The sequence below is a fragment of the Balaenoptera musculus genome, chromosome 1 (assembly GCF_009873245.2).
Source record: "Balaenoptera musculus isolate JJ_BM4_2016_0621 chromosome 1, mBalMus1.pri.v3, whole genome shotgun sequence".
Taxonomy (NCBI): Eukaryota; Metazoa; Chordata; class Mammalia; order Artiodactyla; family Balaenopteridae; genus Balaenoptera; species Balaenoptera musculus.
Window position 1 is genome coordinate 115,958,534 of NC_045785.1, and position 23,792 is coordinate 115,982,325.

Sequence of the window (23,792 nt, forward strand, 5' to 3'; positions counted from 1 at the left end):
CGATGGAGCATGGAATGTAAGGGGAGGGATGCGGAGATATTTTGTTGGAGAGGCTACAGATACCCATGTAACTGAAATGTGTATTTTTGTTTGCAGATGATTATGTGTGCCTACGGTCTTTCCAAAATACATCAATCAGCCTGTAGCTGAAACAACAGTGGCACACATATTTATTACATGATTTTATTTTTGCCTGAATTCATCACAAAAAATTCCCTGGGTCTCTGCTCATATTTGTTCTGTTTCCCTGTTATGCTCTCACCTTTTACTCATTTCCCTCCATTTGCTAGCCATCTTGCTCCTTTTCCCCTTGTATTGTCTCCTCCCATATCGATCTGAGTCTATCTACAGTCCCATAGGTCATCCTCCTTTCTAATATCAAGCAACTTCCCTTCTCTCCTTTAGAACAAAGCTCAAATGACCTCTTTCTCTAACAAGCCTCCTTGGCTAAGTCTAGTGGTTAAAAATTGAGGCTGTGTAGTAAGACAAATCTGTCTTTGAAACCTGTGTCTCTCATTCACTGTCTTTGTGATTTTGTGCCAGTCATTTGGCTTCTCCAGGTCTTGCTGTCCTCATCTGTAAAATAGGGGTAAGGCATACTCTGCACCAGGAGCTAGTGAATATTAAAAGGGATAATAAATGTAAAGAGCTTAGCACAGAACCTGGCACACGCTTAGCCTTTAACAGTTATTGTTAATCATAAATTCAAATTGTCTAGAGGGCTTCAAGCCTAAGTCGTGCATATATACGGTGATTTCATTGGTAGGTATTTATTTTGACTTTTAGTGCTTTCCTGATACACAGTGGGAGGCAGGGCAGCTGTGCTGCAAAACTCCAATGGGAACAATGCCCCCAGGGGCAGCGCAAGCCTGGGGAGGAGAAGGAGGCTTTTCCTTTTAGTTTGTTTCTTTCCATAGTTTGATTAGTTTAACTCTATAAATACATTAATGTTTTAAAGTGGCAGTGGGGTTTCTGGGCAGGGAGAATTTGGGCCTTTTTGTTGGTTTGTTTGGTTTCTATTTTGTACCACTATTTTTTTTTAAACGTAACTACTAATATACTTTCAAGAAACTCAGTATTTTAGAAGTTATTCTAGTCAGAATTAGGATTTTAGGAAAAGATAGATCAGAAAGTATTTGTTAGCAGAAAGAGAGATGAACATCAACAGTGGATTTGGATCCACTATTTACAAATTACATAATCTCATTAAACCTTTACTTCCTCATATCTGTAAGGCAGCTAATAATTCCAACCACATTAGGGTACTTTCAGGTACCTGAATGACATACTGTGCCTGTAAAGTACCCAGTGCAAAGTCTGGCATACAACGGATTCCCCAAAAATGGTACCTGTGATCATTTTTATTACATGCAAGTTGCTGTCCTAAATTGGTGGCTTATAACAGGTTAGAATTACGATGTTGCTTAAAATTAACAATTAAATTGGGGTTGGTATTAGGATTAGTAGTTAGAGTCTGTAATAGATTAGGGTTAGGGTTGAAATTAGAATTCAGTTAAGGTTAGAATTAGAACACGTACAAAGGTTATTATTAAGGATAGGGTTAATTAAAACTGTATAATAGAAACAAGAAACAGTATGAGGAATCCTGGTTTAGTTGGATGGAAAATTAAAGGGGAAAGCAAATATGGAAACCTGTGTAGAATTTACTGATAAAGAAAAAGTCATACGGAGGCGAAGGGTTAGAGGGCAAAGCAGAACTGAGCCAGGCTTCTGAGATTTTTTCCTTCAGGTGCTGTCATCCCCCTCCTAGATGAATATGTAGTATTCACCCTACTCAGGCCGAGTTCCTGCCCTCCCCCCTCCCTGAGAGGAGGCGCGTGGGGAAAGGAATGCCCAGGGCCCACACAGCTGCATCCAGCCCAGCACCGGTGCCAGCACCACATTCCTCAACCCTAGCCACCCAGGCTGCTGCTGAGTGGATAGGGGCACCCAGGAGCCAGAACTCGCCTTCTTTCCACTCCCCTTCACTGTTACCCCCAGTTTTCACTGTGGTGACCAGTTCTTTAATCCCACAGACAACCTACTCCAGACTTTGTGCAAGTCTCTGGGAAACACAGATTGTATGTCATAGCATTTTAGGGTGAAAAGTAACCATAGAGATCACAATGCAGCATGGATACTTTTATTTTACCTGTTTTCAGGATGAGGATAATCCTTGTAGGTCAGGCTTTCTTTGTAAAATTCTATTCCTAGTGAAAAGGGTGCCTGTAAGATGCTGGGTACACAGGGACAAAGGGCATTAGAGTGATTATAGGTAATGAGTTATTCCAAATGGAGACATCTGCCTCTGTAGGAGACACTACCCTTTCACTCTGAGATACGCAGAAGAGGAAATTCCTCAGAGGACACTGCTGGAGAGTAATGATTCTCCTTATTCCTCCTGCCCCCAAGAGTATATCTTCCTCCTTTATCCAATACCTTAACCCCTCTACTACATACCGGTGTGAACACAGAAAGTCACCTAACTTCTCTGAGTTTCATTTTCCTCATCTGTTCAACAAGGGGTATTAATTAGGTAATCCTGAAGGTCCCTTACAATTCTAATACTCTTTTATCCTATAATTCTAAAAGCCAATGACTGCTTCCTATTCCCAGGGCCTAAAGTGCTGCCAAACTGATGCTAATGATGCAGAAAAGAGAAGGAGCCAGTAGGAAAAGAGCATTCCAGAGTCTCATTTGCTTGCTCTGATACTCTCTCTCCACAAAAGCTCTCCCCCTCTCCTCCCACCCTTGGTTCTCATCCCGTGCAGCTACAGTAGAGGGTGGGGACAGACCAGCAGAGTCATTAGAGAATTAAAGGGCAGGCAGAAGGGGATCACGGCAGAGTAGCAGATGGAAAAGGTGATTAGTTACAGGAGCTTGGGACCTAATCCCACATCCTGCCATCCCAATCCCACCCATCCCCACTCTCATTCCCCCCAACACTAACCTGTCCTCTCTTAATCTCACTTAGGTGATCTCTAAAACTTCTTCTAGCTCCAAAGATAATACTCTTTATCCATCAAGACTCTTTAACTAGGATAGACTGATCCTTCTTCTCTGAAGCCGTATTCTCTCTTTGAAAACACACCCACTCGTTCCTTTTCTCTGCCGGACTAAACTCATGCCAACTTAATCCCACCTCTGTCATAAGGTCCAATTTTCCCCTTATCTCCCCTCCTGCCCCACCCCATAGCCCAGTCTCACCTCTCTCTTACATTCAGGTGTCTGTATCCCTCAACCACACTCCTCCCTCTAGCTTTGCCTCTCACACATTTCAAGGTGTCAGAGAACCCCCAGGGAGGCAGAGAACCCCAGGGCAGCAGAACGGTTTGGAGTCACTAAGATGTGTCAAGGTAGGCAAGTCAGGCAACCCAAGGTGGTCAAAAACTCTTACAAATAATTCTTAATAAACACCCAAACACTCAGGAAGTGTTCAAGAGGTAGGCAGAGCTCTTCTCCCAGAAACCATAGATAAACTCCACGAACAGCGAGAAGAAAAAAAGAGGGGCAGCTTTCTGGCTATCCTCAAGGGTCTTCCTGGAGAATATTCTCTCTCATCCTTTCCACCAGTGACTAACATTTATATGGAGCTTTACTGATTACAAAGTACTATCCACATCCTTGTCCTTGAGTTACTAGGTGACAGAGACATTAAGTTCATCACAAACAGCTGCGAAAGCCTATCTGAGAGGAGGAAAGATTACCCAAATGTTGAAGATTAGCACAGTGAGGTACAGGCAGTTCAGAGAGGAGACTGGTCCACGGCTTAGAAGACAGGTGCCCAAATCCCTCATCTAGGGACAAAATTGGCCTCCCAAGATTGGATGGCACTTTAAAAATCATATGATTCCATGTCCTAGGCAACACTTGTGTTTTCTACTATTGTCAGTATAACCTTGGGTAGATCAATTCATACCCTTTGGATCTCAGTTGCACCGGTGTAGTAAGGGATTGGACCAAATATTTTCTAAGAATCCTTATATACATAAAATTCTTTGATTCAGAGATTCTAAAATTTAGGAATGTATTCCCAAAAGCTAAGTTTGAGCAAAACTGACTCAGAAGGATCTCTTTCTGAGATGTACCAAAACTCTTCCACAGAACTTCAATCACAAAAAAAAAGCAAATCCCAGGGGCTTGGGACTCATGAGCCAAGAGCAAGTACAGACACCCCGCCTCTCTCATTCGTCTTATATCTGGCCTCAGGGGCAAGAACTGCATTAGCCACAGATGCACTGGCCCTTAAGAGAGCAGCTTCCTGAGGGTGTGTAGATCGGATCATTCACCCAGGAATCTTACTCACTAAAATTTGAGAAGGAAGGACAAACTCTTTTGAAATATTAAGAAGAAAAATATTGGGGGTAAGGGGTGGGAGTAAAGTGGGGGAATAGGAAGGATTAAGGTGGGAAACCACTGAGTTGCTTTGTAGGTAGCTTGGTTGGGCAGAGTCTGAAGGGAAGTCACTGTTTTTAGATGGGGAGTAGTTTCTTTGAGGAGGGATTGAGGGAAGTGTTGATTCCCATGGCCTGGGGGCTTGCTGGAAGATGCCTTTCAAAGGAAATTGCCTGGGGCCACAAATTGTTACTGGGCGTATAACTAGGGGCTCGTTTGGTCAGAGGAACTAGGGATGTTAGTGCTTTGGAGAATGACCAGGGTAACTGGTTACCCATTGAAGAGATGTCCCTGGGCATACTGTTGATAGGGGAACCCCAAGGCTCCTGGGGATCCCCGGTTGCCAAAGGAGGGAGGGCGGGGCTGGAGGATCTCGGGCTAGTGGGCACGCCCTTGCCCAGGCCTGCAGTGGCCTCTCCCGCCAGTTGGCCCAGAGCCCTGCCCGACCCCCCGCCTCCCTCCACCCCAAGCCTAAGAGGGGTGGGCGCCAGGTCCCACTGCTGAGCCAGCTCTCTCCCTCTGCTCCACGCCCGAGCCGGTCCGGTGGAGCTCCCGAGGGAGAAGGTGGAAGGCACCACGACTGCACGGAGGGGGTGCAGGAGGCGGGGGGCAGTGGGGAATGCGGCAACCTGTCCCCCCCGCGACCAGCCCAGCCCCCGTCACCCCCCCCTCCACCTCCAACCGAATGGTTTGCTCCGAGCGCCCTATTTAATCCCCGCGACTGCAGCAGCGCCGGCTCCCTCCCGGTCCCCGCCTCGGCCCCGGGCTCCGAAGCGGCTCGGGGGCGCCCTTTCGGTCAGTGTCGTCGTCTACCCCCTCCCCAGCCCCAGCCCCTGGGGACCCAGGCTCGCCAGCGCCCAGCCAGGGAGCCGGCCGGGAAGCGCGATGGGGGCCCCTTCCGCCCTGCCCCTGCTCCTGCTTTTCGCCAGCTGCTGGGCGCCCGGCGGGGCCAACCTCTCCCAGGACGGTAAGTGAGGGAGGGGGCGGCGCCAGGGGAGGTGGGGAGGGACCGGGGCGGGGGTTCCGACCGGCTGCGGGGGCGGAGGGAGCCTGTTGGCTTTGTTTGGAAGCGGGGGTTAAAGTCGCCAGCCGCTGCTGATACCCCTGTGTCTGTCTCTGAGCGTCCGTGTCTCTGTGGATCGTGGGGTGTGCCGGGTATGCCCCCTCCTTGTACACCGTCGAGTGTGTCTGCGTGTGCAGTCGGGGTTTGGGTCTGTTATGAGCATCCCGGGGTATGGATGTGTTGATGTCCGTGTGTGTGTCTGGGTGTGCGCGTCTGTGTTGGTGTCTGGTTCTGCGTTTCTGTGTCAGTATCTGTGTGTATGTCTGTGTCAGTGTGTGTTGGGGGCGGAGTGAGATTTGTCGCTGTTTCAGTCAGGGCGTGTGTCGGGTGTTTGTGTATGTATGTCTGGAGGGGTTGGGTAGCCAGTGCAATCCCCCAAACTGCTGTATGCAAACATTTCTGCTCCCCAGCCTGTCCCCCCAACCCACGGCGGAGCTCCGAGTGGGCAGGGAAGGGAGCCTGGGTGAGGCTCTTGAGGGGGGCGTGGGCAAGGAAGTGGGGGGCTTCTCCTTTGAGCAAAACAACAACACTGGGCGGAGAGGGCCCCGGGATGGCAACATCCCTAGCGGTGGCAGAAGCTGGTAAAAGAAACCCAGACGAGAGCGGGGGAGGGGGGCGGGGGGGCAGTGGGGAGAGGCTGGGCAAAGGGAAGGATGAAGATATTTGGGGAGGAGAAATGCATAGAAAACCCAAAGCTTTCCTGGGCTAAGGATTGATTTGCCAGATTTGGGGTGGGGTGTCTTGCCTAGCCCCCTTTGCTTCAGTCAGGAACTCAAACCTTCTTGGGTTTGTCACAGTAGAAAGATGAAGGAGGTGGGGGGGGGGAAGGAGGCGGGGCCAGGGGTGAGGGGACTTGGGGCCCCCTCCTGCCCTGGACCGGGCTATGTAGGTCAGCTCTGTCGGGGCACCTCAGCTTTCTTAAAGGCTGCTGACGATTAATGGAGTGGCAGGGGGCAGTTTGTAGGGAGACCAGGAAGGGAGCCACAGCTTCGAGCCTCAGGTCCCTGGAGGAGGGAGGGCAGGCTGTGAAGGGACTAAAGGAATGCATCCTTCGGTCTCCCCCACCCCTATCTGAGGCAGGCTGGGCTGGGGGAGGGGAAGAGGGACCGGGACCTCTGCAGAGCCAAGGGATGTGGGGACAGTGAAGGGGAGGGTGGTGGCTATGCCCGGCCAGATGCCAACGAAAAACAGAAAGAACCGCAGGGGAGGAGAAAGGGGAGGCGGCTCCTGGGTGATGGACCCAGTGGCCAGAAGGGATGGGCACAGGGCGGGGCGGGGGTGGAGAGGGGAGGGGTTGAAACTGGGGATGATGATGTAGAGAATTTCATCTGAAGGAAACAGGCGAAGAGCCAGGGTGCTGGAGGAATAATTGCTCCATCTCTCCTGACCTGCTCCCCCAGCCCTGTCTCCACCATGATAAAGGAGTTTCTGCTGGTATGAGGACACTGGGGATCCCCTACCTACAGCTGGCTGGCTGAGTCCTTCTACTCTATACCCATTAACACTCCCCAAGGGAGTTCCTGCCCAAGTCACCATAGAGACAGCGGCCCCTCCTCTCCCCTGTGTGGAATCCCCCTTCCCCAGAGGACTGTACTGATGACCCTACTCACTGAGGAGGTGAAGAGAGTCCTGAGGGAGGGCAGGCTAAGTGCAAGGCAAGGAGAGGCTGCTGGGTGTATGTACCACAATAACGAGTCTCTACTAAGCCTTGACTTTCAGCTGCAGCCCCTGGCCTTCCCATCCTGGTAGCTGGGTTTAAGAGAGACGAGCATGACCCAAACCGCCCCTGTTCAGCAATGGGAACTGATGGGGCCAGGCTGAGACCTAAACAGAATGAAGTCATCCCAGAAAGCTGTGAGCTCAATTCTAGGATGTAAACATTGGAGAAGAGAGTAAATCCATATCCTAGCCAAGTCTTTCTTCACCTACTGCACTATTCTTTCTTGGTCTTCAATTTGGGCTCCAGCCCCTACTCAGGCTTTAAGGTTTAGAGGAAGAGAAATGCTTTATCCATATATATATTTCAGAGCAGTGGCTTGAGGGAAGAGTGGAAGGCAGTAAATTTTGAATGGAGAATGTCCGGAGGAGGGGTTGAGAATTTGGGGATGGGGAGGGAAATCTGTTCCCAAGAAAGAGTCAAATCAAGCATCATTTTCCTTGTAGAGCATCATCTGTCCAGACAGTGGACATATGTCTGGTTGTAATGTCTCAGGATGTACTGATGTACAAGAGGCACAACCACATGTGATCTTCTATCTAAATTAATTCTACTTCTTAGCTTCAGGATCAAAAAAGACCCACTCTGATGGGGGAGGTAGGTGCATAGATTTAATGCTCATGGGTGGTGATCCTAAGGCCATTCTGCCCAGGATCATGAAGAAGGTGTGTCTAGTACCCCTGACTTGGCCTGAGGACCCTGGGCAGGGAGCTAGGCAGTATATAGCTTACCTGGTAACATTTGACCAGAACAAGAAGAGATGTGGTGTGAAAGTTTAAGGACAAGATATCCTAATACACAGATGCTGGAGTGGTCAAGGGTGTATGGCAGAGCGGCTATTTCCATTTAGAATGAGGAAAACAAACTTCATATGCTGCTGGGGTATACAGCTCCCTGAAGTACAGCATACATTTTTTTTTTTTTAGGTTTCATAAGGCTGAACAGGGATTGAGAGGTTGGAGAAGGGCAAACGACTGTTATCTGAACCCGGCCATGAGTGCTGTGGCTAGAAACTCAGGAATGGCTTAGATATTCAGAGTTTGCCACCTGCCCCTTCCTTCTCACGTTTGTCCACTAGTATGGGCAGAAGTTGGCAGTTCCAGCTTTGGGGGATACAAGGCCTGTGAACTTAATGTATTCTGTGGTTGTCTTTCTGGTGAGCAGCTCAACATTCAACATTGTAACCAGACTTCCTTGGATTCTTCCTTTTCAAGTTATTTCCAGCACTCTGTGCGTTGATCTAGTGCAGAGACAAGACAAGTGGGCAGCGTCACTTTGCTTTATACCAGGATATAGCAGTTTAACTTTGGACTGCACTGCCTCACGCATGAATATCTTTCCCTTCCCAATGACCTTCCGTCCACTGCCATCCATTCTGCAGCCCCCTGGCCAGGTGCCCAGTGCAGAGATCATGCCCAGTGTGCCGGAGAAGTCCAGCAGGCATTCACTCTAGAGCTGCCCACAGATCTGCTTGGCAGACCTACTCCATCCAGTTTCTGTTCCTAGTTGCAGCTGTAGCTGTTCTGTTTCTGTTCCTGTTCTCTTCCCAGTTGCAGCTGGGAACCCCTGGGAAAGAGATGCTCTCCCTTCAGACATGTGCATTTTCTGGCACAAAGAAGTTGAAACCATCAGAGAGACACTGGTATCATAGAGTTGAGTTGATACTATGCAGAACCAGTCTGTCTGATGTGGGGTCCAAGCTGTGGCATATCAGCTGCCTATCCAACAGTTACACCAAAGATTCTGTCCTAAGCTCTCCCTAGGGCTAGACAGCACTATTGGTTTTAGTAGTTTCTTTTATTAGTACAGTGGTTTTCTCACTTTTATCTTTAAAGATGTGAAATTCCTTTATCAAATAAATAAAACAGATCCAAGGAGAATTACTCTTATTGAAACAGATAAGTAAGACCTGGAGCCCTCTCACCCTTCTTTTTGGCTTCCCCTACACTCCCCCTAATCCTTAAGGCACAGACAGAGGTTCTGCCACATACAGTTTGAAATCCTCTGCCCTAGACTGACAGTAAATGAGACAGCTCACTACCCTTAGGTGTCTTCTCTCTCTCTCTCTCTCTTCTTCCAACTGAGGAGAAAAGGAGGGCCAAATCTAATTTCAAGAGCGCCTTGTTGGAGACATTCACTATTCACTTGAAGAATGACTCATAGTTCTGCAGCCATAAAATTCCACAGATGGCATCTTTTTGGTGCTCTGGTCACTTTGAAACAGCAGACTAAGTAGTTGTGCCATTGCTCTGAAAAGCCTTAGATCTGATTTTGGTACCCCTTGTTATTGCTACTACTTTCTTGCAGTCCAAATAATATATACAATAGAATCAAAAGCTGCTTGTCCTTAGGTCACAAAAAAATAACCTAGGAAAAGATCCTCACGGTTATCATCAGAGAAATAATAAAACCCCTGGGGCCGTGGCTAGTCACATTCTTTGTTGTTTCCTACTCCAATAGAACCAGCTCAACAATCCCTTTTTTGTCATCTATTTCTCAGTAACGGAATTTCACTGAAGGGTGGTAATCCAGGTTCTCCATGAAAGCAAGCTGTGGACTGGACCAGCTCCTTACTGACTACTGAATGAAAAAGCCAGGGTATTAGATAGTTTTGTTAATTATATCTTCTCCTTTCATTTTTCAGGCTAAAAGTTAGTATGTCCTGTTGAATCATTGGCTATAGGTCCACGTACTGGAACATTTTGTTTCCTGGATAAGGTCATGTCCTAGAGGTCCATCCATAAATTCCGAGAATAGCAATACTCATGGGAATGCTTATAAGAAATAGAGAGAAACAAACCACCAGAAAAGCAAGCCATCAGAAAAAGATTCAGGGTCTCTAAGAACTCAGTCAAATTAAGAACAAACACTCCACGTAATTGTAAAATAGAGAAGAACAAGTCTCTGGGGCCAAAGATCTGCTTCTTCCTCTAGGACCAGCAGCAGAGATGATTCTTTACAAAGTCAGAACCAGCTGATGCTCAGAGGTTTTATAACCCAAGTAAAAACCCAATCCAGTCCTGTTGTAACAAGGAGATCCATCCATTCTAGCACTGAGAAGTCAAGTTGTCAAGAGTCTTGAACACATGAAGCTGCTGAGATTTTTACAAAATATAAGCTCATTAAAGCTACCTGTTCTTCGCGGAAGCAACAAGTACTGAAAGAGAGAACTATCTGTCCCTTTACTGAAATTCCCCTAAGTCTAAAGAGAGTGGCCAAATTTCCCAACTAACACAGAGGCCTCTAAGTCCTGAGGACAATACCCTTTTTAAGAGTCATAATCCATTCCATTTTTCTGTGTATGATCAAGACTGGACTGTTCACAGCAATTTGGGGTGCCTTAGAGCACTCGGACTCTGATACATCTCATACCTTATCTGACTGTAATACACGTTTTGGTTTCCTCATGCCTAGTGTGTCTCTGAGGGGACACAGGCTTTGTGGTGCTCTTTTTCCCACAATGAAAGATACTATTAATTTCATTCATAATTGGTTGTAGCAAGTCAAAACCTCTTCCACCACCACTGATACTAATGTAATTTTCATAATTACTGAGGCTCATGTTGACCAACTCAGTCTGGTGGCGGTCCTCACTTTTTAGCACAATCTCTTGGTTGTATGTGTGGCAGGTTCAAACAGAGTACTTCAGGAGGCCTTTGAGAGCAAGTGATGTGTGTGGCGTGATCCTAGCAGAAGCCCTGATGTCTGGTTTGTTTGGTTTGTTTGAGAGCTGGCTGCCTTCACCTATGATCCTGGTTGCCCTGTTCTTTGTGGAACAAACCACAGGTGCTTTGAGCTCTCCATGGTGCTAGCCCCTGACAGGGACACTCCAGGCTCTTCTTGCTGCTCTCCGTGGTCCTGCTCCCCATCCAAGCTCCTAATCTCTTTACTCGCTACAGTGCAGCCCTCAGAACGGGGCTGGAATTTCCCTCCCCCTACCACAAACACACACATGATCTTTGTTATGATCCCTGACCTGCTCCACCAGAAAGAGGTAAACAAGACCTGTAGATATAGATCTGGAGATTCTTCATTACCACCTAATCCCCTGTAGGAAGGGGACAGAAAGAGCAAATAATACTGAGGTTGAAAAGAAGTGTTGTTTGCAATGTTCAGGAGACTAGGACATAGAGTGACCTCAGATGGCCTCAAAAGAACTGAATGTTTTGCCATATTTGGACTCATAGATTTAAAACAGAACTACAAATAGTCGTGGTTTAGATTGAGACAACATTGCTCATATACTATAACCACATATACACTATAAATGTGGAATGCAAAATGAGTCCTACTCAGTTTATGAGCATGTACCTCTTAACACCACTCTGAGCCTGACAACCAACTCTAATTGTCCTGTCATGGTACCCATTGTTCCTGTCCCCTCAGCCTTAGCAGTAAACGTAAAGACAACATATAGAATAGGTTATCAGAATAGATAATAGAGGAATTCAATATATGAGAGGAATAGAAGATAAATATCAAATCCCTGACTCATGTCCCTCATCATTATAACCATCTAGTACAGACTACATGGCCTTAAATAGAACCATCCTATCCCAGAGTCCAAGTCCTTGGCCAGATCTCAGGAGACGGATCTTTAAACTGGACTCTGCTACTCTTTTGGGGTACTGCCAATGATCCCAATGAGAATGTTCAGCCCCTGCCAGTCTGAGACTAGATAGCCTGTTCCTCCCATCACATCAAAGCTACACAAGCTTCTCTTCCCCTAAATGCTGATTTCCCCATGTCAGTTTTGCATAATAGTTCATATAATAGTTAACACTTATGAATGACCTACACCAGAGTGAGGCTGGGGAGACAGGTTTCCAGAATTAATTTCCAGGACCCCTCTTCCATTTCCTTATTTGATACAAGGAGAAACTTCATTCCTCAAGGACAGGTAATGGAAGTGATTTATCTCCATGAGCGAGCCTTCAAGAAGACAGAATTAGGGTTATGGTAACAGCTGGAGTTTCTCCCATCTACTCATCTCCCTGAGACCCCGTTCTCATAAAGAGCAGACATGTTTCTGAAAGGATTCTCATGCAGAGACTCCAACATTTTTTTCAATATGTGTATCATTCTTCTATGTGAGCTCTTACCTCTGGGATTCTTTAGCCCTCTCATCTCTCTCCATCTTTCTTCTGGACGTCTGCAGGAGAATAAGAAAGCTAAATAATATAAAGAACTAAAATGTTGCTTTCTCTAAGGATTTATTTTTCCTTACCCCAGCTAGACCTACACTAATTGTGTATTGATTGCTAATTATAAGCACCTTTGGCTCATTTACTTCCAGTTCAGGGTCAGAAAGGTCAGATGCATCACCTCACCCTAGGGAAAAAAGAAAAAGAAATGAAGGCTGATATCTCAGCCATTCATCTCTAAGCTAGCCATTACTTAGTTCTCCATTTCCTTCATATAGTCCCAGCTGTTAGCAAAATAGAATGGAGAACTATACTTCCAATACCAGATTTCATTGGGAATATGCAGATCCTTGTTTCTTGTATTCATTTTTCTTCTGGGACCTGGCTCTTTGCTTCCAATTTGGATTCTAGAATTCCAGCCAAAGCCTCAGACAGAGTAAAAAGCTCCAGAAGGTGAACTGGTTTATTGAGTCTCTGACTTAAATACCCAATGCTCCTTGGAAACCCAGCAAACCTCTAATAAATACATCGATGACAAGTAACTTAAGACTTAGCCTAGCCTAGGTCAGTCTTTGAAGAGCCTGGAGTCAAGTTCTCTCATTATCATAAAATGAGGGGCCCATTTTACCGTCTGCTCCTAATCATTTGTCCCTCAGCAAATGCAAACTTAACAGTGAGACAATTATACTCACTTGTTCTTACTAGTTCTTACTCTAGTTCTTAACGAAGAAATTTCCAAACACATATTATATATTCCCTCCTCTAATCTCCATCCTATAATCTCAAACAAATATAAAACCCACCATCACTAAGCCCATGGGCCTCACACATTCTCATTTATCCTCTACTGCTGCTTAATGCCAACTCTCTTCTGGTTTCCAAGCCCCGGAGTCCAGTGTCAGTGACAGATGGACTGAGCCTCAGCCCTGGGGAGAAGAGGATTCTGGCCCTCTCCTGGGGAGTTTGAGCAGGAGAGAGAGCCTGAATTCTGCTTTGGGGAGAATCTGAGTTTAAACCATATGGTTTGCTGGACATTAGGGGTTCTGATTAATAACAGGCTGGTGAAAAGGGCTCTGTATCTGGGTCATAAGAAAAAGCTATGTTTATGACCAAAAAAAAAAAAAAATGAAAACAGAGATACAAGGAGTGAAAATGGTAGTTGTCATGTGTGTAGTGAGGGACACATACTGAAGGAGAAAAAGAGAGTAACCAGGTTGGAATATGTGTGCATCTTGGGGAACAAAATCGAATGTATATCCACATTGAAGAAGAGATTCTCAATGAAGATTTAAGGAGAGGAGGAGATCTCTGGGTCAGAACAGAATTATTGGCCATATCGGGAACTGTGAGGTCTGCAGACTTGGAAGAATGTGTCTATCTCACAGAAGGGTTAAATTCCCAGGAAGGCCCAAAGTAAGGCTAATTGAACAACCACCTGCTGAAAAATACATTTTTAGGTGAGAAAGGTGAAGGGCAGAGACTACATCTCAGCTAGGATTGGCAGAAGAGGGGAACCCGGAGTAGTGTGGGTGTGTAGAGCAGACCACCTTTTTCTCCATGTGATCCTCCTAATCACTGCCCTGCACCTGTCATCCACACCCTGATTCTGATGACCCAGTGAAGAGAAACAGTAAAAACAAGTCAGTAAAATGAGAGCCAGCCGAGATGAGTGCTTTCTTGCCTGACTTCTAACAAATTAAACTTTTTCACAGCATTGTTATCCCGCTACACCAAGCCATCAGCCTGAAATATCTAAAGTGCGACATTAAAGAGCAAAGAATGAGATAGAGCTTGTTGAGAAGGGAATGCAGCCACGCACTCAAACAGGTATTGAGGCTCTGGAGGCTTAGGAGCAAGGCTTTGGCACCTGGCTGGAGATTCCTCAGGGAATCTGTTCTTTACTTCTCCCCAGGGTCCCTGGGCTTTCCCTCCCATTCCCAGTCCCTATTTTCTCATAGCTAAACATATTTTCCAACAAGTTAAACTGAATTATGCTTTCATTTACTCCACACTGACTCTGTTATGTATCCTTTCCTAAGTACTTTCCTAAGATGGGGTGATTTTTTTCCCCAGTTCTATTACATACGTGTGAAAGCAGCTAGATACATTTAGGGAAAGGGTATAAAAGTGCCTGTACTTGGTTCAAGGGACATCTGAGAGTTCAAAGTCTAGACTCCTGACTCTCTGTTGCATTAGAATACAGACTCCAGGTCATACCTGTTGTGATTTCTGAGCATGTGAGCATGGTGGGAAGGGAATGAGGCGATAGGGGTAAAAGGACACTTCTAAAATGGCTCAAGGCTGTCATCAACTGGAGTGATTTCATGCCCGACCTTAGGGACTTGCTTGAGAAATAACTGATGAAAGTCAAAGCCCTGCACAGAACCCATGCTCCCAGCAGCCCTTACTGAGCCATCCGTTCTGCTCTGTCTCATCACCTCCCCCCCCCAGCCTCTTAGTACAGAACACTAGACACTTGTCTGGAGCACAGAGCCCAGTCCTAGAAGGTAGGCGCTAAGGCGAGGAAGGGGCTCTTTTGGGATTAGATCCCCTTCCTTTCTGTCTCCCAACTGCAGTTCTTACTACAACAAAGTATTGGCTCCAGAGGGGCTTGTTTTTGTTGGGGGCCAGCCCAGGGCTCCCTCCCAGTGCTAATGCACCGAGAACACTGACTCAATAGCAAATCAAAGCAACAGCTGTCCCCACCTCCTTCTCTGCCACCCACTTCCCAGTCTCTGCTCCTCAGAATCTTAACTAAGTCTCCGAGAGGCCCCCCTCAGCCTACTGCAAGCCCACTTCTGCCTCCAGATTTTTTCTCTCACCAGCTCAAGAATAGGAAAAGCTCCTCTGCGTTTTTCTCTCTTCTAGTCTCTGTCTCCCACATCACAATGAGGTTAGCAGCCTCCAGCTCTCCACCACACAGATGCCAACACGCACACGTACACACGGCCTGTCCTCCTCATCACCCTTCTAACTCCTAAAGGGCATGGAAGTAGCTTCTGCCCCACGGCCTCCTCTTTTGTGAGAACTGGAATCTGCCATGAAGTCCCCGACATTTGTGACGATGCCATTCTTCGCACCTTCAGAGACTCCTTCCTCATCTCACCCCAACTTCTCTAACCTGCCTGGCATTTAGTAGAGTTACTTCCCTTGAGATCTAGGGTCCTGGGGTTCCTCACTACAATGCACAGGGAGATGGGAAGCAGGAAGAGTGGATGTCACTGGAAGTAAAATCACACTAAATGGCAACTTAACTTCCAAATTAGCTAGTTCACAGGACTGCTGTCAAATGGCAACGAGAACAAAAGACTGGGGTTATAACCACAGCTCCCACTAGCTGCCTGTGTGACCATGCTTAAATTTCTAAGCCTCTCTGAGCCTTGGTTCTTCATCTTTTAAATGGGAAGTTTGCACTAGCTGCTACTTAAGATTCTTATCAACTCTAAAAGTCTATGCTTCTAAGAATCATAGACGGGAAAATATTTTAGGAAGAATGAGGTACAGAAAGAGAAGGCAAGGAATTACTGAACTTTGGTAACAGGGAGTCAGAAAGGACATCAGTTCCATCCTCTGTCTAGAAGACTCAAAAAGATCTTAGGAATAACCACCTCTGGCCATTAGGGGTCAGTAGAAAATGACTAGAACATGCAAATTGACTGCAGGGTTTTAGCAAATGTATCAAATATAGTTACTCACGGCACTTAAACTTGTATACTTTTTTAACATTTGGATATAGGAAAACATTTGGAATAAGTGGGTTTTTTTTTTTTTCAGTGAAAAGAGGGTTAACATCAAGATGTGCTTTTTGTTTTAACCCCACCCTCACACCCACCACAGGCAAGCTAGCCAACTAGCCAAGTACCCTAAAGATTCCCTCCTCTTCATTCAGCCTAGAAAAGCTAAGCCCCACACCATTCCAATCCCAGGAAACAAAAGCCTTTCATTTTCAACAACTGCTTAGGATGGAAGCAAAAGGTATCTGCCTTCATGCAATAATAAACCTGTTTGAGCCCAGATCCGTCCTTTCCAAACCTAAATCTCTTGGATCATCTAACAGAATAGGATCCCTGGTTCTATAAATCTGTACCTCTTGGCCACACTTTACCAAGCTATGAGGCTAATCAGTATAGTAGGGACTTCTTACAGGGAAGGTTCTCTTCCCCACCCTATTCACCTTCCAGTTTCACTTATATCGTGTACGCCTCCTGGGAGAGTAAAGCTACACCCAGAGAGTAGTGACTTCGGGCCCAAGAGGCTGTTGGGAGCCAGAGAGAAAGTAGATAAACAAGACTCCAGGAGGGAAAACCAGACAGCAACAGAAATAATGGAGGGAGGGAACACAAAGGAGCAAGGTCTCAGCAGCTCAAGCCAGAAAGGGTGGAGAGGCCAGCGGGCTGGAGAGAAGGCCTAGATCAGGGAGGCAGGCAGCTGAAGCGTGACTGAGCTGTGGCGCTCTGAAGTGGATGTGCGCCGGCGCATATCTGAGCTGAGCAAGGAGATCCTTTAGGGGATCCTACTGCCTGGGAGGGGACAGGGGCCTGCCCTGAAGAGCAACAGGAAGGGAAGGAAGTACACCTGAAAGGACAGACAAGCCCCAATACAGAATAACTCTTACCTCTATGGCCCCAGCTTTCTTTCGTCTGACCGCACTATAACATTGGGAATGGAAGCGAATCGGGAGCTTGGAGAGGACAAAGTTAGAAAGGAACGTAGAGCAGGTAGTGAGAGAATATTTTGACACTCCTGCCCTCAGTGTCTTAGACTAGGAAACTACACAGTAACTTCTGCAGAAGTAGCATAATTCCTGGCAACCTAAGAGCAAATGGAGAAAATTAAGTTTTAAGAGAGTCCTTTGTGATCAGGGTGTTGTGCTCTAAAGTTACTCAGGTCAAAGTAACTCCCCTCCCAAATCTTGGAGTTATCGATTAAATCAGGCCTCAGGTGAGATTGGTCCACTTTCCTCCAAATGCGGAAGCAGACATTCACTGCTAAAGAAAAATGTGGCTCCGCGCATAAAGAAAAGATTAAGGCGCTGAGTTCTAGTTCTGATTTCATGGCCATTCTCTTCAGTGTGTGATCGAAATACATATAAGAATTCACTGCGTAGCTAGTGTTAGGGAAGAATCAGAGTGAGATCACCTGGTCAGGGAGCCCAGTGATAGGGGTGGGTAAACCATTCTAAAAGTGGGTCCCTCCGGCATTCTGGGCCACAGCCCCCAATGTGTTTTTCCCTTGGAGATAACACTCCTCCACCCACCTGTCATGGTAGTCGTGAGGAATAACAAGTAGGCTGGGATGAAGAGTATTTTTAACTCTGGAGTTAGAGAAATGCTGAATCATCATCATCATCATCATCATCATCATCACCATCATCATCAACTCCTACTCGGGGAGTTGGTGTTCTCTATAATCTGGGAAGTGGAGTTCTGGACCCAAGCACTGGCAAGGCCAGCAACAGTTATGCAGGGGAGCTCTGTCCCCTTGTCCCACCATCCCAAATGTGCACCCGTGACCCTGTACATGGCCCTAAGGCCCATGCAATGTAGATTCCCGAAACAGACAGGGCAGGGAAGATACATAAACCAAGCAATAAGGGGTTATACTGACATATAAACTTCCTTACTAGCATCACTTAAATTGGAAACATAATACATTTTTATTCATCTGAGTTATTTATTTATTCAATAAATATTGAGCACTTACTATGTGTGAGGTCCTGTACTATGGATGAAAAATGAAATCAGAGGTGCCAATGTATGCTTTAAAAGGCACATTAGTAAGTCCCTGGTTCCCACCTCTGCTACTCTTAATATGAACAATTAATCAGAAGGAAATCAGTGGGTGAAAGGGCTACTTTGTCCTTTAAAATGCTGGGAGTCTTAAAGCTACTGGAACCCATGAGTAAATAGACCAAGAATTAAGAAACCTCCCAGACAACTGAGAGCAAATAAGAAGACAATCTTAGTTCGTAGCCTAGGTGCTAGAGTGCTATGAAAACGTGAGGGCACTCTTAGTTTTAACCAGACACGTCTATTGCTTGGTTAACTGAAGAATCATCCCAAATTATAAGGCCTTTGGGGTGAGCCCCCAAAGATATAGATGAAGACACACCAAGAAATCCAATTAAAAATGTAATTCAGTGGATACAAATCACACCACCACCATAAGCACTCATTTCCAACTTGCTACACTGTTATTTTTCTCATATTGCAGGTAAGCGTTGTGAATTTTGTTTAGGTGAGCACCCCCAGGCCAGCAATGCAAGAAGGAATCTTTCCACCTGTAACCTCTGCCCTCCCCCACCACACACACACACACACACACACACACACACACACACACACACACACACGAAGCACATGCTCCTGCAAAGGGAGGCAGTGTACTGAAGATATGCAGAAAGTCTGGGCTCTGTGGTCAGAGAGATCTAAGTTTATCCCAACACTTATTGGATGCATCATATGGATAAGTTACTTAACTTTTCTGAGTCTTAGTTAGTCTCTGAGTCTTAGTTAACTCATCCTTAGCATGTGCATAATAATACCTATTAAAGGGTTATTCTGGAATAATGCATATAGAGCACCTCGCTTGGATCATGACACACAGAAGGTAATCAATAAATAGAGATTTCCACCCATCTTGTAAACTTACAGAGCTTCAGCTTCTGGGTGATCTACCCTCTTCCTTGGCCCATTTCTTCCTAGGCTTTTTGGTTTGCTATTTCCTCTTCACTGGCATATTTTGAACCTAGCTCTCATAGTTGAAGATGTTAAGCATCTTGGATTCATTTATTAAATAAGTACTCATTAAGCACCTTCTAAGTGCAATATGCTGTATTAGGGCCAGTACCAGATACAGAGACGAATCAGATATCAACCCTACCTGCAGAATCGTTAAAATTTAGGAAGAAAGCGAAACTTGCAGTACAAAGTAAAGAGTGATGCATAATTTAAGAAAAGTAGATAAAGTGTTGTGACTCAAAAAAAAAAAATCAGAAATTATTTCCATCTGAGGCAATCAGGGAATCAGGGGAGGCTTCTTGAAGGAAGTGCCACAGAAAATAGGCTTTTTAGGGCTTAGATGTGTGAAGATGGGTGAAGAGCATTATCAACAGAGTGACTGTGGGAAAGGGAATGTATGCAGGAAAGGAAAGGGTTTATAGAAAGAATTCCAAATAGCGTCATATGTCTGGGATATGGGGTGAGTGAAGTAAAGAAAAGACAAAGCTGAAAGGCATAATGGCATCAGACCGTGCAGGATCTTATAAGCCAGGCTAACAAATCTGGATATCATCTGCAGACAGTGGGAAGTCAGTGAGGGTTTCTAAGCAGGGAAACAATATGACCCATATGACTGGAGCTCTCTTTATCTGTTTTTCAATGTGATTAACCTGGGCCCTCCCCTTACTAACAGTCTTGTGGACTCAAAGTCTGCATTTCCTTCCAATGACCCTGCCTGAGCAGAACTGTCATTATTTCCACTTCAAAGTGCATGCCACCTTTTCAGAGCACTCTTAAGTTTTCCTTTTGAGTCTGAATCCATTGAAGGAATTTATGCTGATGTCATAAACAGTTGGCAAGCTCTAAATCCAAAGAACAAGGCTTTCACATTCCAGGTTATAATTTCTGCCATTTATCCATGTTTCTGTGAATAACATTATAATCACTCATCTGCACCCAAGGGAGTGGCTATTCGGAATTTATCATTACAGGTGTACAATTTTATAAAAACAGCAAGAAAACGTTCAGGCATATTAACAGACAGTTCTCAAGAGGAGACATGAGATCATAAGTACTTTGGAGAATTACAAGGTAAAATATCACCTCCAGGAGGAAAAAAAAAACCCAGCTACTTCTTAATCAGTTTCTTAAAACACAACAAACCAGAGTGAGTTCCTTGTAAACCTACAGGGACCATACTGTATATCAAGCATATCCCTAATATGCCATTTATTGGAGATTATTTGTTTAGTTATCAGACCCCTCATCTAAACAATTCAGTTTAGTTTGAATGACATCATCATTTCACTTATTCATCCTATTCAGAAAAAAAAAAAAAAAAAAAGCCAGCAAAATGCAGGAGGAGGGGAGGGATGAAAGGAATATAAGCAAGGAGAAAAGCAACTGAGAAGAAGGCAGAAAACAGCACAAATGAAATAAGGAGCAAGAGAATGAAGACTAAACCTATGCTATCTGGACAGAAGACATGCTCTGCCTGAGTAAGAATGGACACAGCAGAGTGCCAATTGTGACTGAATGAATTACCAGAGCCAGTTAAATGTACTGAGAGCCCACTATGGGCTAAGTGCTGAAAATACAAAGATGAATAAGGGAAGGCTCCTTCTCTTCACCAACTCTGAGTTTAGATGAGGAGGCTGATAACGAAACAAGTAAATTGCAATACAATGGACTGAAATGCTATAAGAAACAGAAGCTGTTGAAAAAGCTTTGAGTGCACCACCAGCAGGAGAAAGAGGATCCTTGAGAGGGTGTTACTTGTGTGCCTTTAGGTAAGTCACTGAATCCCTCTAAACCTCATCTCTAAAAAGTGATTCTGGGCTTCCCTGGTGGCGCAGTGGTTGAGAATTTGCCTGCCAATGCACGGGACACGGGTTCGAGCCCTGGTCCGGGAAGATCCCACATGCCGCGGAGCAACTAGGCCCGTGAGCCACAACTACTGAGCCTGCGCGTCTGGAGCCTGTGTTCCGCAACAAGAGAGACGGCGATAGTGAGAGGCCCGCGCACCGCGATGAAGAGTGGCCCCCGCTTGCTGCAACTGGAGAGAGCCCTCACACAGAAACGAAGACCCAACACAGCCAAAAAAATAAATTAATTAAAATTAAAAAAAAAAAAAGATTGTATCTGGCTGCCTCTCCCTCAAGGTTGTTTTGACATGAAATCATGATTGAAAATCCACTCTGCAAACTGAAAGCCCTATGCCAGCGTAGGAGATGGCTATTTTATCCATTTGAGCAAAGGTCTATTTAGTGCTTACTTGGTGCACTAGGTACCAATACTGTGGTGTGGAGCACTGACCCCTCTCTGGCTTCTCCCTGTCCCTCTACCATTCCAAGCTTTACCACAACCAGTTTGGCTTCCCACTGTGTGTGGAAGCGCCCACAAACAGACGACCTGGAAAATACCGAGAAACACTCACCAACTTCCGGTTGCCTCCATTCTTGATGTCCACAGAAGGCAGCAGGGCGAGGGCACCCAGGGGGACTCTCTGTTGGATCTGAGCGCCCTGGTCCTCTTCCTGGCCTCCTTTCCTTCTCCCATCCTCATCTTTCTTGCCTCTCTTCACCAACACTTTCCTTGTTCGCTTTCTTGCCTACTTCTACCTGTTACAGATACTCTTTTTTTTTTTCCACTGCTTTACTCCCCCTCCGCATTTGGGCATTAGCGCTTCTCCTGTTCGGGAACAGAGTCATTTCTCAAACCTCCTGGAGGATGTCTGAGGAACAGTGGAGAGGCGAGGCGTCTCCTTGAAGGCCAGTGAACCTCTGAAGCTATCTTAGAGCCCTATCCCGAGGTTAGGACTCTTTCTAACACCCTCTCCCTTCCCCCATCCCTCTCCCTTCCCCGGTACTCCCTTCCCTCCCTCCCCCACTCTCTCCTCTCCCTCACCCTTCTTTCCCTTTGATTCTGCAACTCTCTTCCTCGTCCCCTTTCTTCTCGTGGACCCTAAGACCACGTCCCACTTATCTTTTTAGTCTCACACCCCTGCCACCCCGTACCCTCCCCATCTCCCCTACCCATCCTCCTCGGTCCCATCGCCCCCTTCTCGTTCTTTCCTCTCCCACCGCCCTCCCCCGCTGCCTCTGGAGCGGGCGCGCTGGGACAATTGGCGAAGTTCTGCCGGACTCCAGGCCCGGGACAAGGAGCAGTTCCGGACTCTGCTCAGCAGCCGATGACGTTACTGAATTGTGCGCATGTGATTGGCTACTGGCTTTACAACGGGAGATCATGAAAAGATTCTCAAGGCCGGTTTCTTTGTCCCTCCGTCTCTCAGGTTGAGTTGGGGGAAACAGGCCATGGAAACTATACAGTACTTCACAGAAGGGTTTAGGGCCTACCAACTAGGAAGAGAGCCGGTGACTCAAGCCTTGGGCGTGTGCCGTGCCAGATGAGGGAGCAGAGTCAGTGATATAAAATGGTGAGTGGGACTGAGAGTGGAGGAGGAAAGCTTAAGAATCGGAGCACCGGATAGAAGGTAACAATCTAGGAAGGCGTGGGATAACTTTCATCCCCAGCTGTGGTCTGTGTCGTCAGTGCTAAGGGTGTCACCTTGAAACAGAGCTTTGGATTTGGAATCAGGCATTTAATTTCCAGTCTTTGTTCTTCTGTTTGTAGGACCTTGGGCAAGTCACTTCATTCTGTTTCCCCTCTTCAAGGTAGAAGTGATAATACCAACAGTACTTATTTAACTGGTTTATTAAAAGGACTAAATGGGAACGTACTTTTTAATGATTAAACCTGTCATTATTTTAGTAGATAATTTGGTGTAGCAGAAAGAATCCCGGATCAGGAATGAAAAGTCTTGGTTATCTTTCCTGTTTCTGCATGACCTTCGCCAAGTCACTTTTAACCCTAGTGGGCGTCAGTGTCCTCACCTGTGAACTGGGAGAACTGGACCAGATGACCTCTAAGATCTCTGTTGGCTCTAACGTTATGTGATTGACTGCTAAAGCTTAGCATCCTCCTTTAATTCACCCCTTCGGAGGAAGACTTCACTTCCCTTTTCAGGACTTGAGTTAATCTCCCCCTTTTGTGAGAAAGCCACCTTCTCTTAGGTACCCTGGTGAAGCTGCTTTTCACAGGGGCCAGTCCTCTCCCCCATCCCCAACAATGAAAGTACAGATCCCAAACGGTAGCAGCTTAAATGTAGGGCTCATCCTTCATGGAGACTCTCTCCCCAGGCTACTGGCAAGAGCAGAATTTGGAGCTGGGGACTCTGGCTCCACTCGAAGAGGCCGTGGGCTCCACAGTGTGGAGCAGCCCTGACATGCTGGCCAGTCAAGGTGAGAATCCAGGCCCCCTCATCTCAATGTCCCTCAGTTCCCTCCGCCATCCTCACATCGTCTCCCACTCATGTTGCCTCCACCCTGTGTTCTCACTCCCCTCATTACCACACAACTCTTCCCCCTCTCCATTTGACATTTTAGTACTTAGTTCTGCACCACCAACTCCCCTGGCACCTACTCCTCCTTCCCTCACTCCGGTACAGGGACCTCTGTATCCCTTACACCTTTTTCCAAAAATAAAATGATTCCAGGAGGAGTGTATTACTCAGAATAAAGAGGTTCTGGAAAGACACAATCAAGATAGAATTCTTCAAAAGGAACCAGGGACAATGGGATTACCAGTCAAAAATCGGTTTATGGCTAGCAGTAAATGATAGGTTTCCCAAACCTTTCGTTGAGATATTTAAGGAAGATATCACTTCCACCTTTATTCAGCCAGCTCAGTCTCTG

General features: G+C 46.2%; 1 protein-coding gene across 3 annotated transcripts in view; it reads left to right on the forward strand.

Annotated features, from left to right (window-relative positions):
- The first annotated feature begins 5,111 nt into the window (after positions 1–5,111).
- The window catches only part of CADM3 (cell adhesion molecule 3), a 30,294-nt gene continuing 11,613 nt past the window's right edge, over positions 5,112–23,792 (forward strand). The window contains exons 1-2 of one of the 3 annotated variants that reach the window (XM_036834680.1): positions 5,112–5,362; positions 23,238–23,339. In XM_036834680.1, coding sequence (XP_036690575.1) covers positions 5,281–5,362; positions 23,238–23,339 — 184 coding nt within the window. In that variant the 5' untranslated portion in view covers positions 5,112–5,280. The remainder of the gene's footprint in view (positions 5,363–23,237; positions 23,340–23,792) is intronic. The other 2 variants (XM_036834663.1, XM_036834671.1) reach the window with 2 other exon arrangements.